This window comes from Balaenoptera acutorostrata, chromosome 14 (assembly GCF_949987535.1).
Source record: "Balaenoptera acutorostrata chromosome 14, mBalAcu1.1, whole genome shotgun sequence".
Classification (NCBI taxonomy): Eukaryota; Metazoa; Chordata; class Mammalia; order Artiodactyla; family Balaenopteridae; genus Balaenoptera; species Balaenoptera acutorostrata.
In genome coordinates, this window is record NC_080077.1 from 75,321,485 (window position 1) to 75,337,815 (window position 16,331).

A 16,331-nucleotide genomic window follows, 5' to 3' on the forward strand; every position below is an offset into this window, starting at 1 on the left:
TTCCTTCTCCGCGTTTCTCCACTTTCCTCCACCTCTTAGTCGATGCCACTGTCCTCTTGCCGAAGAGCCCTTGCTGCCTGCTCCTCACGCGCTCAGCCTGACTCTGGGTTCACCCCCTCTGATCACGTCTAGACCGCCCAGTGATTGTTCCCAAAAGCAGCCGGCTCCCCCCGTTCAGACCCTCCGTGGCCTCCCATGTCTTCCAAGATAAGTTCCGTAAGCCCTCCGCATGCCGCGCCGGGTGCTTTGTGAGCGTGCCTCTGCTTACCTCTGCACCCTCATGTTCTAGCCCGCCCTTGCCCGCCTGCTTCCTTCCCTACACACGTCCTGTGCACAGCCCCAGCGATCGGCCTGCAGTCCCACGGTCTCTTCATGGGTTTCCCCACCCTAGTGCCTAGTGAAAGCTACCCCGCTCCTGGAACGCACCCCACTTCCCCATCTCCCGCTGGTTAGCGCCTACCTAGATTCAGCAGATCTCTGCCGGGAGCCTCTCCTGAACCCTGGGTTGGTTTCTGTGCTCCTCAGAGGTTTATTCCCTGTCTTCCTGCCTAAACTGGAGGCTTTGGGTGCGGGATAGTCCTACGCATAACGCATGTTACTCCTCGCTCATATTTAGAGTGCAGTGTTGTGTAGTGGCTGGTAGTACAGACCCGGAAGCCAGACTGTCTGTGTTTGTGTCCACCAGTTACTAGCTGTGACCCTGGGGAAGTTACTTACCCACTCTGTGCCTTCATTTTTCTTTTTTTTTTATTATTACAAAGATATAGATAACAATAAGCGCTACCCCCGTAGGGTTAGGGGGAGGAGCGAATGAGTGTAACCGTTAAGCATTCAGTATGCGATAGCTCCTGCTGTAATTCTTACTCTTATCACCATCTTCATCATCACCGCCCCCAGCAGCAGGCTCGCTGCCTGAGGAAGAGTGCATTCTCTATAAATTCTTGCCGGGGCTTCCCTGGTGGCACGGTGGTGGAGAATCTGCCTGCTAATGCAGGGGACACGGGTTCGAGCCCTGGTCTGGGAAGATCCCACATGCCGTGGAGCAACTGGGTCCGTGAGCCACAACTACTGAGCCTGCGCGTCTGGAGCCTGTGCCCCGAAACAAGAGGGGCCGCGACAGTGAGAGGCCCGCACACCGCGATGAAGAGTGGCCCCCGCTCGCCGCAACTAGAGAAAGCCCTCGCACAGAAACGAAGACCCAACACAGCCAAAAATAAATAAATAAATAAAATTAAAAAAAAAAAATTCTTGCCGGGTTGACTCGAGTACACGTTAGGGTGCTTCTTCGGGCCCTCCATCAGCCTCTCTTGCTTGCTCTCTGATTTCTGGCAGCATCCCGGGTAGATGAGATCGCGGAAAGTTATGCTGGTGTAAGTGGGGGGCTTGTGAGCAGAGCACCCTCTGAGTGATTATCTTGGGGAAGCCACGGGGTGACTCTGGATCTGCAGGGCAGGGAGAACGTCCTCGCTCAGCTTCCCTAAGGCTGAGGTGGCCACAGGGCACGCTGTCAGGGATAGGCCCGCTTGAGCCTGGAAGGTCCAGAGGATCCCAGCTTACCCTGGAGTTTAACCAGGACAGTCTTCCTTCTCTCAGTCTATTTCTGGCTTTGGTTTAACTCTCAGACGCAGTTTCTGAAACACGTGTGCCTCTACAACAGTGAGAGACCTGGAAGTCACAGAGGAGCGAGTTTACTAGAGTAACGGACTGTCCTGGTGTGCTTGGCCTGAAGGATGTGCTCGTACATCATTGGCTGATACTGCATCTTCTGTTTTGTGTCAGTCCCGTTTACGACCCTGGACTTGAGAGCTAGGAGGGCTTAGAGGCTGACACTGGAAGACCGTATGCGCTCTCCCTAATCCTGACCATCGGGAGGCCGTGGAGTGAGAGGCAGAGCGGGAGAACGGGACCTGGGTTCGAACTCCAGCTTTACCATCACAGGCTGGGGAACCTTGTCCACATCACCTCCGCTGCTTCTTATGTAGATGTAAGGCGGCCTAGTTTCCTAACTTGTGAAGAGAATAAACGCTCTTACGTTTAAGGCTGTAACATATATAATAGTAAATACTCGACAAGCTCCTTTTAGTTGGCTTTACAGCTTCCTTCCACCCCGTTTTCCATAATCGGCCTTATTGGCAAGCTAGCAGGTTATCTAGTACAGTGTTTCAAGCCTTTTTGACACAGGACTCCATATTTTTTAGGTGTGTCAGGGAAATGAACCCCTCTCTCCCTTTTTCTTTGCGAGAAGGTCCACAGTGGACGTGACTTAGGCCTCGCTCACTTCACAAGGTTTCCCTGGATGCCTTTGCCTATCACACATGTGCGCCTGGCACCTGGGGGCCTCTTGAGCAATGCGGAGAAATCCTTAGTAGGCTACAGAAGGCTTTGCTTCCATTTCACTCTTAGGCAGCAGGCCCCATGGCTCTCTGTTTGATGGAAAGACATGCTTCCTCCTGTGTCTGCACAAGGATGTCATGCTGACTGTTTGCATCAAGCCCAGTGGTCGTCTCATTTCTCCCCAGTTACCTGTGCCACGCAGGTGGTAAGGACATCTGTGCTTGTTGAGTAGAAAGTAAAACCAAAGGTATTTCAAAGGAGGCTTGTATGTGCTGTAATCAACTCATTGTCGGCATTCTTTTCAGGAAGGCATCTTGGAATATGGTGGTTTGTCTTAGCAGGAGCTCTTGTATTGGGAGCAATGGAACCGAGTTAAGATCTGCTTACCGGCCAGCCTTTCTATCTGGGAACAAGTCACTTTGATTCTCAGTTTCCTCATCTGCAAAATTCAGAGGTTCAGTTAGATAGACCTATAAGAGTCCTGCCAGCATGAAAATTCTGTGCTTAGTGAACCTCAAAAAGTTGCACCTTGAGTTCTGTGAATCATGATTATTTGGATAGTGCAAGACTAATGCTTGTTACTTTTTTTTTTTTGAATGAAAAAGATTCTTGTCAAGCAAATTATAGGTGCAGAAGACTGTTTAACCTATTAAGACTCATTAATGGCTTTTAATACTTAGTAGCACCGGGGTGCATGAAATCTGCTAATTACAGCAGTCTTTTTTCTTCATTCAGAATCACACGTTCCTAGCCATTTGTTTGGTTGTTTGAAAATAATGCCTTGTTTCTTTACAGTAAAATTCTCCAATTTGCATTCTTACCAGTTCAGCAGAGTTTTTCTGTAAAAATTGTCCAAACATATACAATTTTTTATTATTCTCTTGTTAATAGTCCCTAATATCAAGCAACAATAATAATAAAATTTAGTTCATTGTGATCAGTCTCAGAAACAGCTAAATGGTCGTTGTGTTTGGAATTTGTTATGTCTTTTAGAAATAAATTCATGTCAGACTTGAATTATATCGGTTGGTCAAACACTCTTTGAAACATCAGCCTGATTTTCAGTCATTTGAGAGGTGTCCCAAGGTCTCTGGAAAGGCCCTCCCGGTTCCACCTGCACCAGCAGAGCTGGGTGTCAGCCCAGCAACTATGAGGGCATTGAAACTCTAGCAGGTAACAAGCAGAATGAACTTAACGGAAACATAAGAGATGTCAGAATATCCAACTAGTTGATTGGTCCCTTGACAGACCAGCTATTATTGTAGTCTGAAAATAACTACTCCTATGAATAGTCACTTTTCTATGAAAGAGAACAAAGAGGTGAAAAGAGAGGACAGGCACACACTGAATTATTGGTAACACTGTACAAACTTTTGGAATAAATAATAATGCCAGCTTATCTATATTCTAGTGGCTGTATCTTGAGCTTTAGATATTTGATTTTTTCTTAAAATGATTATTGCCCACTTGGTTCTAATCCAATGTGAAATCTCTGTATTACCGTTGTTAATGTCACTGATTAATGGTTGATTTTAAAGTTAAGGCATTTCATTTTCTTATCTATGTTTAAGTTTTAAATAAACACCATCAATCCATAACATTTATTAAAGTTGTACATTTTAAAATGTAGTAAAATGGATACTCTTGAACGTTAGTGGTGGATCTTTAAATTGATCTTTTTTTTTTTAATTAATTAATTTATTATTTATTTTTGGCTGTGTTGGGTCTTCGTTTGTGTGCGAGGGCTTTCTCCAGTTGCGGCAAGCGGGAGCCACTCTTCATCGCGGTGCGTGGGCCTCTCACTGTCGCGGCCTCTCTTGTTGCGGGGCACAGGCTCCAGACGCGCAGGCTCAGTAGTTGTGGCTCACGGGCTTAGTCGCTCCGCAGCATGTGGGATCTTCCCAGACCAGGGCTCGAACTCGTGTCCCCTGCATTGTCAGGCAGATTCTCAACCACTGCGCCACCAGGGAAGCCCTAAATTGATCATTTTTTTTCTGAAGGCAATTTGGCAATACAAACTAAAAGACTAAAAATTGTTTATACTCATTGACCAAGTTTAAAAAAATAAATAAAATAAAATAAAATTGTGCATTTTAAGTTTTTTTCCCCCAAAGCTTATGCTTAAGATACGTTAAAAATAATTAAAGGGCTTCCCTGGTGGCGTAGTGGTTGAGAATCTGCCTGCCAGTGCAGGGGACACGGGTTCGAGCCCTGGTCCGGGAAGATCCCACATGCCACAGAGCAACTAGGCCCGTGAGCCACAATTACTGAGCCTGAGCGTCTGGAGCCTGTGCTCCGCAACAAGAGATGCCGCGATAGTGAGAGGCCCACGCATCGCGATGAAGAGTGGCCCCCGCTTGCTGCAACTAGAGAAAGCCCTCACACAGAAACGAAGACCCAACACAGCCAAAAAAAAAAAAAAACTAAAACATTTTAATTAATTAAAAGCATGTGTTGCTGTTCATCATAGAATCTTAAGCTGAGAGAATGTTCAAGAAATCATTTCACTCTTTTTCTGAGCTTCAGCAGGTTTTTACGTAAAAACTACCTTGAAAAATATGTGGTATCTATTTTCTTTTGAAAGTTCTCTTGGGAAGTAGATCATATCAAAGTTTCAGGGTTTTCGATAGATACACTTTCAGGAGAGCTGTGATTAAAATACATCTTTTGTTCTTAAAGGTTTTATGTTTTTTCCAAACATCAGAAAATTTCTTTCTGCTGTAAAAACACTTTTATCTTTGCAATGACTTGAGAATTAGGCTCTTTCTTGCTTGATGTCTTACACAGATAGCTATGGGATATAGTATAGCTTTTATTCACCGTGATACAGGGTCAAGTTAAGTCTGAAATATCACATTGTGTGCGAATGTGCATCAACGCTCCCAGATCTCTCTAAGTCTCGGTGCAGTTTCATTTCTGATCATGTATGAGGTTTTGACATTGCTGCCTTTGACACTGTATTGAGCATCTGTTTATTGGCACTACGTGCAAAATGTCAAGGGACAGAGAATCTTAGTGATGGAGAAGATCTAGGAGCCTGTTTAGGCCCAACTCTTACTCTGAACAGGCACCTTTGTCTGTCTTCCTCCTCATCTTTGTAAAAATTCAAATCCGACCTGTCACTCCCGCACCTTAAATTCTGTGCTGCTCCCCAGCTATCTGCAGAACCAAGTTCCCGCCCCTTCGGTTGACGTGTCACACCCCATGTAGTCTGTACCATCCCAGTAAAGGGGACTTCCCTGTCCCCTTTACTGATGTTCTGTGTTACCAGGAGAGGGAATAGATTCCAAGGGAGAGAGTTAGTTTGGAGTCTGGAAGACCTGGGTTAAGATCCTGCCTTCCTTCATCAGCTCTGACTCTGTGAACTTGTGGAGATTATTTAACATTTCTGAGCCTCCCTTTCCTTCTCTGTAGCAGGGGAATGGAAATTCTCATCTCACAAAGTTGTAGTAAGCATTACATGGAATAAGGTGTGGGAGGTGCCCACCTGAGGTTTTCTTAAGTTCAATTAAATGTGTGGGCTCCCAACACTACCGCAGGCCACGTTTCACGCCTTCGGGGCGGTGGCAGGAGTTCCCCTCAGCAGAGGGCCTGCAGCAGTCCAAGCAAATGGCAGGTCACATACCCCTCTGGGGACTCTCGTCTCCCCATGTGACACGGTTCCAGGTACAAAGTGCAAGATTCATATCTGGCAGGTGCAGGAGCTACCCTGAGAAGAAGCCTCATGCCCTACACAGCCAATAGCTCTTGTGATAATTCTTTGGCATAGTTTCTAGGGTTCCCCACAAAGACCTGCATTCAGGGAAGTTTGAAGCATGGCATCCTCATCTAATATTTACAGCTCATTCAAACTTCCTCCTAGTCCAGATGCGATATACCAATCAAGGATCATTTTTACCATAGTCAGCGCTGCCTAGCAATATAATCAATGCCTACCATCTACCTGGCTTCCAGGGTAACAGGTCTAGATGGTTAAACCAAAGGTCAGATTCTCAAGCACAGGAAAATATTTGTTAACCCTTTCATCCGAGTATGCTGCAGACCCAACCAGGGGCCTCACATGTTATAGTTATCCACACATGCTAGTTCATTCCTTGATTTAAGAGCTTACACTATGAGTCAGGCACTGTGCCTGACACCGGGACTCCATTGGCAAGTTAAACATATATGGTGCCTGTCTTCATATTGTTTCCTACACCTGGGATGCCCTTAGTTCCTTTCAATGCCTGGAGAACTCCTATTCCTCCTTCAGAGGTCAGCTCAGATGTTACCTCTTCTCTGAAGTCCAGCGGCACTCTACTTCCCTAGCACTTTGCACATATTGCCCTGAATTCATGGATTGGTTTTGCGAGTCCACGAATCCCCTAAAGTAATATGCAGATTTTGTGTGCAGGTGGGAATGTATGTTTGAAGAAAGGGGCTGATGCTTTCATCGGATTTTCAAAGGGGTCTGAGCCATCCCCTCCCTTTCCCCCCTCAACTCCCAAGAATTTAGAACTGCTGCTCTGTTATGAGCATCTATTATATTCTGGTTTTGTTATTTGTTCATAGATGTAAATTTCCCACTAGAGTGTGAATACCTTGACAAAGGGACTGTATGTACTAATATTTTGTGTCGGCAGAATGCCTGACTCCTAGTAGTAGACTTCTAGAAAGTATATGTTGAAAGAATCGATTCTTAAATCTCCTTCATAGACTCAGCAACTTGAATGATGCTAGTGGTGCAGCATTTCCTAATTTAAAAGGGAACGTTCTTGCTTCTGTTAAACTAAAATCAGCCTTTCTTGTTCCTACTTCTGTCCTCTGGAGTTAAAATTAAATGTCTACCCTCTTCCATGTTATAATTGCCCTTTTATGAGACTCAGAGTTGATTGGGGAAATCAAAGAAAATGGGTTCATGTGAGGGAATCATTTAAAAATGATACATTTGCATCTTAAATATTTTCATTTAAAACATGCAAATGTACATTAACTTACTAGTATTTTAGTATGGAACTAATATCTTTTTGTTGAATATGAGTCTGCTGCTGTGGACTCTTTTAGCTTTTTTCACTTATGCCATCCTAAATTCATTATCCAGAGTTTCCAGTTTAGGTTTCTTTAAAGTGGAATGAGAAGTTAGACACTGAAGCAGTCTGATTGCAGAATTCTTCTAGATTTTTATTCTTTTCCCCTCGCCTCAGTTTTTTTATAGTTGTATCTCCCACATTCCACCAGTGATTTTGTTTTTTAATAACTGACTTTCCTCTTCTCTGAAATGTTTAGCTTTCAGAGGAATAGCAACTCATATTTCCTTGGTTTACATGTTTGATTAAATTATGTAACTAAAATAACATGTAACAAAATAACATCTTTGATTAAATTATGTAACTAAAAAAGCATGCATAAGTGGCATAAACAGGTCTGTGATCAAATACAGTTGATCCTTAGCAGGCAAATGGTCCAGTCGATTGGAGCAGAAGTGAGCAAGTATTCAGGGTGCTTTAAGCTTTCACAATATTCAAAGGCATTAGGAAGACCAGAAGCATGTTTGTATTCTGTTTTTTTTTTTTTCAGGATAAATTATTTTGAAATGTCCTCATCATCCTGCCCACATTTCTTCACCCCTTAGACCAATTGAGATTAAAATAGAGGTAAATTTAGATTAAATCTTCCCAATTTAGATTAAAATAGAGGTAAACCATGGAAAAGTCTCAGGTGTCTATATTTCTACAGGAAAAAAATGAAACCATTAAAACAAAAACTGGGAGCAAATATAAGGGGCTACTTAATTGTAAGGATGTTCTAAGCATAAGTAATAATGACAGAGTGGAGCTTAATTTCTCTTCCCTTGAGTGTGGCCTGGATTTAATGACTCACTTCCAAACAATAGAGTGTGCAAAGGCAGAAATAGGAGCTCTGCTAGTGGAGGAACCTTGCAGATGCCACCTTAACCGAGTGATCAAGGTTGACATCCCCAGGGATAAGTCATACTAATACAGTGTCTTCTCTGGGTTTGGTGTGATGAGAAGTCACCTCAGTGGTAGACATCCCCCAAACCCATAGTCTCAGTCTAATCTTGAGAAAATACCAGACAAACTCAAGTGAGGGATATTCTGTAAAATACCTGACCAGTGCTCTTCAAAAATCTCAAGGTCCTGAAAAACAAGGAAAGACTGCCACAGAGCAGAGGAGACGAGGGAAACATGATGACTAAATGCAGTGTGTTGTGAGTTGGATCCTGGAACAGAAAAAGAGGACTTTAGTGGAAAAACTAGGGGGATCCAGATAAAGTCAGTAGTTTTGACAAACCCTCCTTGGTTATGTAAGATGTTAACATTAGGGAAAGCTGGGTGAAGTATATATGAGAACTATTTGTACTATCTTTGTAACTTTTCTGTAAACGTAAAATTACGCCAAAATAAAAAGTTTATAGAAAATAGTAATGAGAGAAATCACAGACGAAAGGGTTGGATGATTTGAAATTTAAGACATGTTAATCAAATTAGAGGCAATAACACTGGAAAAATATTTGTCACAGATTTTAGACAAAGGACTGATATTCTTTTTTTTTTTTTAACATCTTTATTGGAGTATAATTGCTTTACAATGGTGTGTTAGTTTCTGCTTTATAACAAAGTGAATCAGTTATACATATAAATATGTTCCCATATCTCTTCCCTCTTGCGTCTCCCTCCCTCCCACCCTCCCTATCCCACCCAGGACTGATATTCTTAATATAGAATATACTTGTACAATTTAATAAGAACATACTAACATCTCACTGGAAAATAGCCATTGATCGTAATTCACAGAAGAAACATAGTGGCGAATAAATATGAAAGCCAGTTCAATCTCACCAGTAATTAAAGAATTGCCAGTTACAGCAGTATTGAGAACACTTTCACCAATTACATGGAAAAATGATAGTGTTCAATTCTGAAAAAAGTAAGTGGAAGAATCATGGATTGGTATAGCCTTTCTGGAAAGCAGTTTGTCAATATAGGAATTGAGTTTAAAACATATGCACATTGGGACTTCCCTGGTGGCGTAGTGGTTGAGAATCTGCCTGCCAGTGCAGGGGACACGGGTTCGAGCCCTGGTCCGGGAAGATCCCACATGCCGTGAAGCAACTAAGCCCACGCGCCACAACTACTGAGCCTGTGCTCTAGAGCCTGTGAGCCACAACTACTGAGCCCGCGTGCCACAGCTACTGAAGGCCACGCGCCTAGAGTCCATCCTCTGCAACAAGAGAAGCCACCGCAGTGAGAAGCCCGCGCACCACAACGAAGAGTAGCCCCCACTCGTCGCAACTAGAGAAAGCCTGCGCGTAGCAGCAAAGAACCAATGAAGAACCAACGCAGCCAAAAATAAATTAATTAATTAATTTAAAAAAAATGCGCATCATTTGTGCTTGTAATGTCACACTTACAAGATTTCTTTCCCAAGGAAATAATCAGATCTGTATACAAATTTTCTAGGACTGTTCATCTCAGGGTTGTTGTTGATAATGAAATACTCAAAATCCAAATATCTAACAGTGAGGGAATGATCTAAAAAGTTTTGTCATACCTATGGAGTAGAATGGAGTCATTAATTATCATGATATAGCTAAATAAAACAATGAAAGCAAGATACAGTTTGTGTATTTCCTCTGATCCCAGACTGTGTGCCTATGTACAGCTGTCTCTCTTGAAAGGCTGGCAAAGAAATACAGTCATGTAAAAAAATAGCTACCTGTCCTTGGGTGGTAAAGAAAGGATTTTTTTTTTTAATTTTATTGGAGTATAGTTGATTTACAATGTTGTGTTAGTTTCAGGTGTACAGCAAAGCGAATCAGTTATACATATACATATATCCACTCTTTTTTTAGAATCTTTTCCCATATAGGCCATTACAGAGTATTGAGTGGAGTTCCCTGTGCTCTACAGTAGGTCCTTATTAGTTATCTGTTTTATATATAGTAGTGTGTGTATGTCAATCCCAGTCTCCCAATTTATCCCTCCCCCCCCCTTATGATAACCATAAGTTTGTTTTCTACATCTATTTCTGTTTTGTAAATAAGTTCATTTGTGCCCTTTTTTTTAGATTCCACATATAAGCGATATCATATGATGTTCGTCTTAGGAATAAGTGAAGTAAGTCAGACTTACTTCACTCGGTACGACAATCTCTAGGTCCATCCAAGGACGGTTTTTATTTGCTTTATGCCTCCCTGCGTTTTCAACATTGTCTGTAGTGAGTATATATTACTGGTGCCGTCAGGGGCAAAAATCACACTGCAAGTAATGTGGTTGATGAGTTTCTTTCATCCTTTATGCTGATCTAATTGAGAGAACGTCACAGTTCCATTTTGTCCTGTAAAGCATTGTTTTCCTCTTTCCACTAGGAAGCTCCTGCGACTGCTCCCCCTGCCACACGAAAACTGGGGTGCTCTGGTTGACGAGTGGTGTTGTCATGCCAACCCCTTTGCTAATAAGCCACTTCATCCACAAGAGAATGACTGTTTCACTGGAGACTGTTTCTTCTTGGTGAACTTAAGACATGATTTACAGCAGCCGAGACCTGCAGTAACCCCGGTGGAGAGGCGCTGTCTTTCTTCTGAGAACCATTTAAAAATGGTAATGTATCTTTCAAAATAAATGCTCATTTAGAGGTCGGTTTAGAAACTGCTTCCTCCAGTCTTTTCTTCATTCAGGGCATGTGACAGACAGTTCTAAAGACCAAAATCCATGACTTTCAGTTGCCTTCATCATCCAGCTCTGCTCTTTTGTTATGGAAAAAGCTTGTGGCCTTAAACCAAAACAGCCACGGGAGCGGGAGGAAGAAGGGGAAGAGGACTTCTTCCCGCGTAGACTTTGGGAATGTTACCGTTTTACAAACCAAAATGCCCTCCTTCCTTGCTTTTAGGACAATATTCCGTCATCCATGTACATTTTATCCTCACAGTCTGATTTAAATTAAATGTGTTCTTTGCCTTCAAGATATGTACTGTCCTGATAGGTCCAGGTATTTTCCTGTGTCTGCCCCTAGTCTAGACTTCTGCTGGTGTCATACAGTCAGATGCCATCAAGGCAAAAGAGGAAGTGGAGGAGCCCAAGCGTGGAAATAAAGCTCGGACTGCAGGCTCCAAGCTGATGCTTAATGAGCGAGGTCAGGCAGCTCCTCTCAAAGTTGCTGGAGGGAGAAGGCCATTTCCTCTCACTGCAGAGAACAGGTGGTTTACCTTATTTTAAAAGAAAATCAGTGCCATTGACTTGGCCCTTGTGAGAAATCATTCCCTGGATGGCAAGTCAATACTGATGTCATTTAAAAAGTTAAGAAAATCATTGCCAGAGAACCTTCATTTTAACATCTGATTATTGGTAGGAACGAAAGCCTTGTGTGTTAAGTTTCATTTAGAACTCATTTAATTTTTGTAATGAGAACTGAGCCACTCTAGGAAACATGCAGCAGTCCGCAGCTCTTAGGTTGTCTGCTAGTTTATAGAACTATTTTCTAATTTGCGGGAGATTAAGGAAGTTTGTCAAATATCGAGGTTAAGCTGTTATCTGTTTACATTATGTAAGTATCTCATCTTTCACCATAAACACAAATCCCTTTACCTTTAGGTTTATTTAAAATTGTAGTAGTTTACTGTCTCTCGCTCTCCTCCTCTCTCCCAACTCTTTCTCTATATGTATCTTTACCTTTAGTAAAATCATAACCATTCATATTTCCTTTGATCTCCACTGCTTTTCAGTGTGTATATGTGTGTGTGTATTAGATAATACACATTAGATAAAATGTATGTATATATTCTAATCTATATATATGTATATATATATGTATAAGAATACCCCCCGCAAATTCTAGTGCTATAGCCTTCTATATTTTTAAAAGATAAATGGTAAGCACATAATATAAATCTATGGTTTAATTATATTTAATATGGTTATAGTAAAATTATATTTTAATCTAAATTTCTGTACTAGTACTTTATGTTTTATGTATTTTGACTTTCATTTTTATGATTAAGCTATAAATTTTTTAAATGTTTGGAAGGTACGAGAAGAGGAGTGGGAAAGATTAAATAAGAAAAACCATGAGTTTCCTTCTTTCAGATGAACTCTGCATTCTGTATGGGAGTAGATTCCTCACATTTATGTCTTTATCAGTTATATGATGCCATTTATAAGAAGTCCTCTTAATTGTGAACAACCATCCCACGTGTTAAAGGAAGACCCTTCATATTGAGACATTACAGTTTTTTAAGTATCACGGAGACTCGGGGAAATTACCGTCATGACAGGCTGCTGTTAGCAAGATTGTTTTCAAGTTAGCCTAGATGAAAGTTTCACTTTAATTGCATATTGCTGCATTTGAAAGAATATGCCTGTGACCAAAATAGTAACATAAATTTGGAGGGACTCCTTAAACAGTACTCTCAAGGGTCTTGTGGGAACAAGGCTTCTCTGTGCTATTGAAAACCTGTTTCTCACATCACCCCGTCTAGCCATCTCGCAGGGTTTTGAAATGTCACGTGGTGACACAGCATCCTAATGGCATCTCTTGGGAAACATTTTTTTGGCGAGACAATATCAAGGGTCCTTAGAAATGGAAGCAACACAAAGGAAAATAAAAACGAGGACCGGAGGCTGACTCACCTCTCCGAGCAGCAGTGCCATCTCGCAGATATATTGATTTAATTAGTGCACAACAACGTCTGTCTTTCATGTTTGCTCTGTAGAGTTCCTACACTGCTAGGCTGCTTCTTTGCGCAACTCGCTTTATTATCTCCTTTAAGCGCAGGTCAAGAAAAATGCACTGCAAAGCAGAGTTTCTCTTTAACAGAATTAAAAGCATTGTAATACGTTAATTTAAAAGGTCAAGACTGTTTAGCTTATCAGACATTAATGGTGCATTCTGTGTGTATTCTGAGTGTTTGGTAGGAGTAATTTCTGCCTCTGCTTGTGAGAGATTATAAAAATCTATTTTAATTGTGGAAAGGGATTTTAAGAGATAACTCACCTCACCATGAGAAATGTATATTTAGTTCTGCTTAAGGAGTATTTGACAATGAATTACTCCACAGCATATCTCTTGAACTAAAATATTCACAAATGACAAAGAAACAGCATAAACAAAGTCCAACACTTATTCCTTTCCTTGAATAACCCCGTATGTGTACAGTGTGTTATTTGTGCCTCTGTGAACGTGACAGTATATATCTTTGCTTTTCAAAAGACATCTACTGAATATTTGTTATTTCACAATATTTTTCATTTCACCAACATAGTAAAAATTTTGCGTCTTACAACAGGTTGATAAAGGTGGCACCTCAATCTTTTATAAGATTCATATTATTATTCTAGACGAAAGTATAGCCACACTGATGACTTCAACCTATATTTTAAAGAACAAATGAGATTGAACATTGGTATTGTAGCTGGCGAGTATGACTAACAGTTTTACCTTTTTTTTTGGTTATTTGTTTGTCTTGTTAAATCCATGAGGGTCTCTCTTTTTTTTTTTTTCTTAGAATAATGTGTTGAACTTTGTAAACATTCCCAAACATAAAAAATAGAATTATGAACTTCTGTATACCAGTCATCTTGATTCATAAAGTATGCTTCATCTGCCCATTTTATTTTTAGTTTTTCGCTGAAGTGCTTTAAAGCAAATCCCAGACATTATGTCATTTCACCCCATATGGATTGTTCTTTTTCACATGAACACAGTGTCATTTTCACACCAGACAAAATGAACACTCGATGGTACAATACCAGACCATATACAGATTTTACAAATTTTATTAGAAGTATCTTCTGATGTCAGTAAAATTTGTTTGAATCAAAATTCACACATTTGGTTGTTTGAGGTAATTTGTTTTTTTATTGATCAGATTTTAAAATCCTGATTACCCATGTGTTGAAAAGGTAGAATTTTATTTTAAAAACCAACCAACAAAACACACTTTTTCCGCTTCATTGAAAGACAAAGCAAAATGTGCTATAAGAGCAATAATAAATGAAATACATAACAGCACCTGACAAAAAATTTTTTGCTTCGAACAGAAAAATCCCTTCTTCTTAAGCATTGCTACTCCAATAACCTGTATTAGTTTTTAGTAAAGCCCTTAGTATTTGGTAAGATTTAATGAGGATGGTCTGATTTAACTTGTACAAAATAGGGTCCTTTAAAAAGTATCTTTAATACCAATTTGGAGCCATACAGATAGATTTTATTGTAAGAAAGCATGAAACTGCCAAAATGTGAAACTTTGCAGTTGAGCATGCTTGGTTTCTAAGCTGTCGTCTTCCTGTAACCTTGCCTGGACCTAAACAAATTGGCACCTGCCTTGGTTCCTATGTCTGTGGCTTTTGACTTTTTTTTTTTTGACTTCTAACTAAAGTAAGAACTATATAATAATTTTTTTACATTAAGATCTGATAATGCACACACAGACACAGATGCACCTCAAGTAGATGTTTCTTGAAGAACTACTTACACTATGTTTGAAGCACGGTGATATTTTCTGTTCCATTCTATTTCATATTTCTTTAAAAATTCAGGGTATCACCCACTGAATTGATTCTATGAATTAGTTTGGAAAACACTTGGCATAGTGCTTAGGAAGCATAAGCTGTAGCATCAAAGGGACCTGGATTTAAATACCAGCTCTATTAGTTACTAGCAGCACATCCAGACAAAAAAATCTATACCTTTGTGGGAAGGTATGGGTTTTCTGCCCATTTCTTGAATGAAGTGTGCCAAAAGTGTATTTTATTTACGTAACATCTGCCTAGCAGTTACCCATGTGCCAGGGACAGTGTTTTACAGCACTCCGTTTTAGATCCTAATAAACAGCTCTATGAGTTAACACTACTGTCGATTTCATCTTACAGATGAAGAAACCAAAACAGGTTAATTAACTTGCCCATGGTCACATGTCTAGTAAGTAACAGAGCTGGGATTTGAACTTAGGAAGTCTGGCCCCAGACTCCAGGCTCTTAACCACCATGATATTAATTATAATATCATCTCTTATAACAAACTGTAAGTCAGTAAGATTTTTTTTATTAAGGTGTAATGGACATTTTACTACTTTTAGGTATACAACATAGCGATTCAGTATTTGTATTTACTTCAAAATGATCATGACAATAAGTTTAGTTGACATCCATCACCATACTTAGTTACAGAACTTTTTTTTCTTGTGATGAGAACTTGTAAGATTTACTAAGGCAACTTTCAAGTATGCAATACAGTATTGTTAACTACAGTTGCCATACTGTACATTACATCCCCATGACTTATTTTATAATTAGTTTGTACCTTTCGACCACCTTCACTCATTTTTGCCGACTCCTGCCAACCTCTGTTCTGTATGATGTCTAAAAGATTAGTCTTTTGTTTTCTTAATAATTAGGTGACTGCTAGCTGTTTTAATCTGTATCCCCAGTGATAAAGTTGGATTTTCAAAGTTTAACAATGTTTCAGGAATTTGTTCCAGAATGCTATCTTTCCAGGTACAATGCATATCTTAAATGGAAAGATAGAATTATATGAATGGGTTAGGTATTTTTAACTTCCAATGGTGATTATGAATTATAGATTACTTTTACATACATTGCACTGGACTAGGAGTCAAAATAATATAGGTTCAAGTTCTAATTCTTCTGTTTTCTGGACACATGAGTTGGGGCAAGTCACCTAACCTCTCTGCCTTTGTTGCCCACCATCTGCCTATTCTAAATGATGTTTGGAGGTGCTTTTTAGAAATGTAAGATGCTTCTTGTTCAAATTACTTGGCAACGTGTAGATTATCAGGAGGTGACTAGTTTGGAAAAATCATTCTGTTCATTTTGTCTTTAGACTTGAAAAAAGTGATCTCTGTGCATGTGAATTATGCATACAAGCTAAATGTATTCCCAGTATTTAGTAGATGGCAAAATAAAATGTAAAGTTCAATGTATACTCTAGAGACGATGTTAAAATTATATATTCCTTTTAAGAAAAGCTGAATGACATTTAAA

General features: G+C 40.4%; 1 protein-coding gene across 3 annotated transcripts in view; it reads left to right on the top strand.

Annotated features, from left to right (window-relative positions):
- The window catches only part of UBE3D (ubiquitin protein ligase E3D), a 146,975-nt gene that overhangs the window by 14,171 nt on the left and 116,473 nt on the right, over positions 1-16,331 (top strand). For all 3 annotated transcript variants that reach the window (XM_057527485.1, XM_057527487.1, XM_057527486.1), the window contains exon 4: positions 10,703-10,934. In XM_057527485.1, coding sequence (XP_057383468.1) covers positions 10,703-10,934 — 232 coding nt within the window. The remainder of the gene's footprint in view (positions 1-10,702; positions 10,935-16,331) is intronic.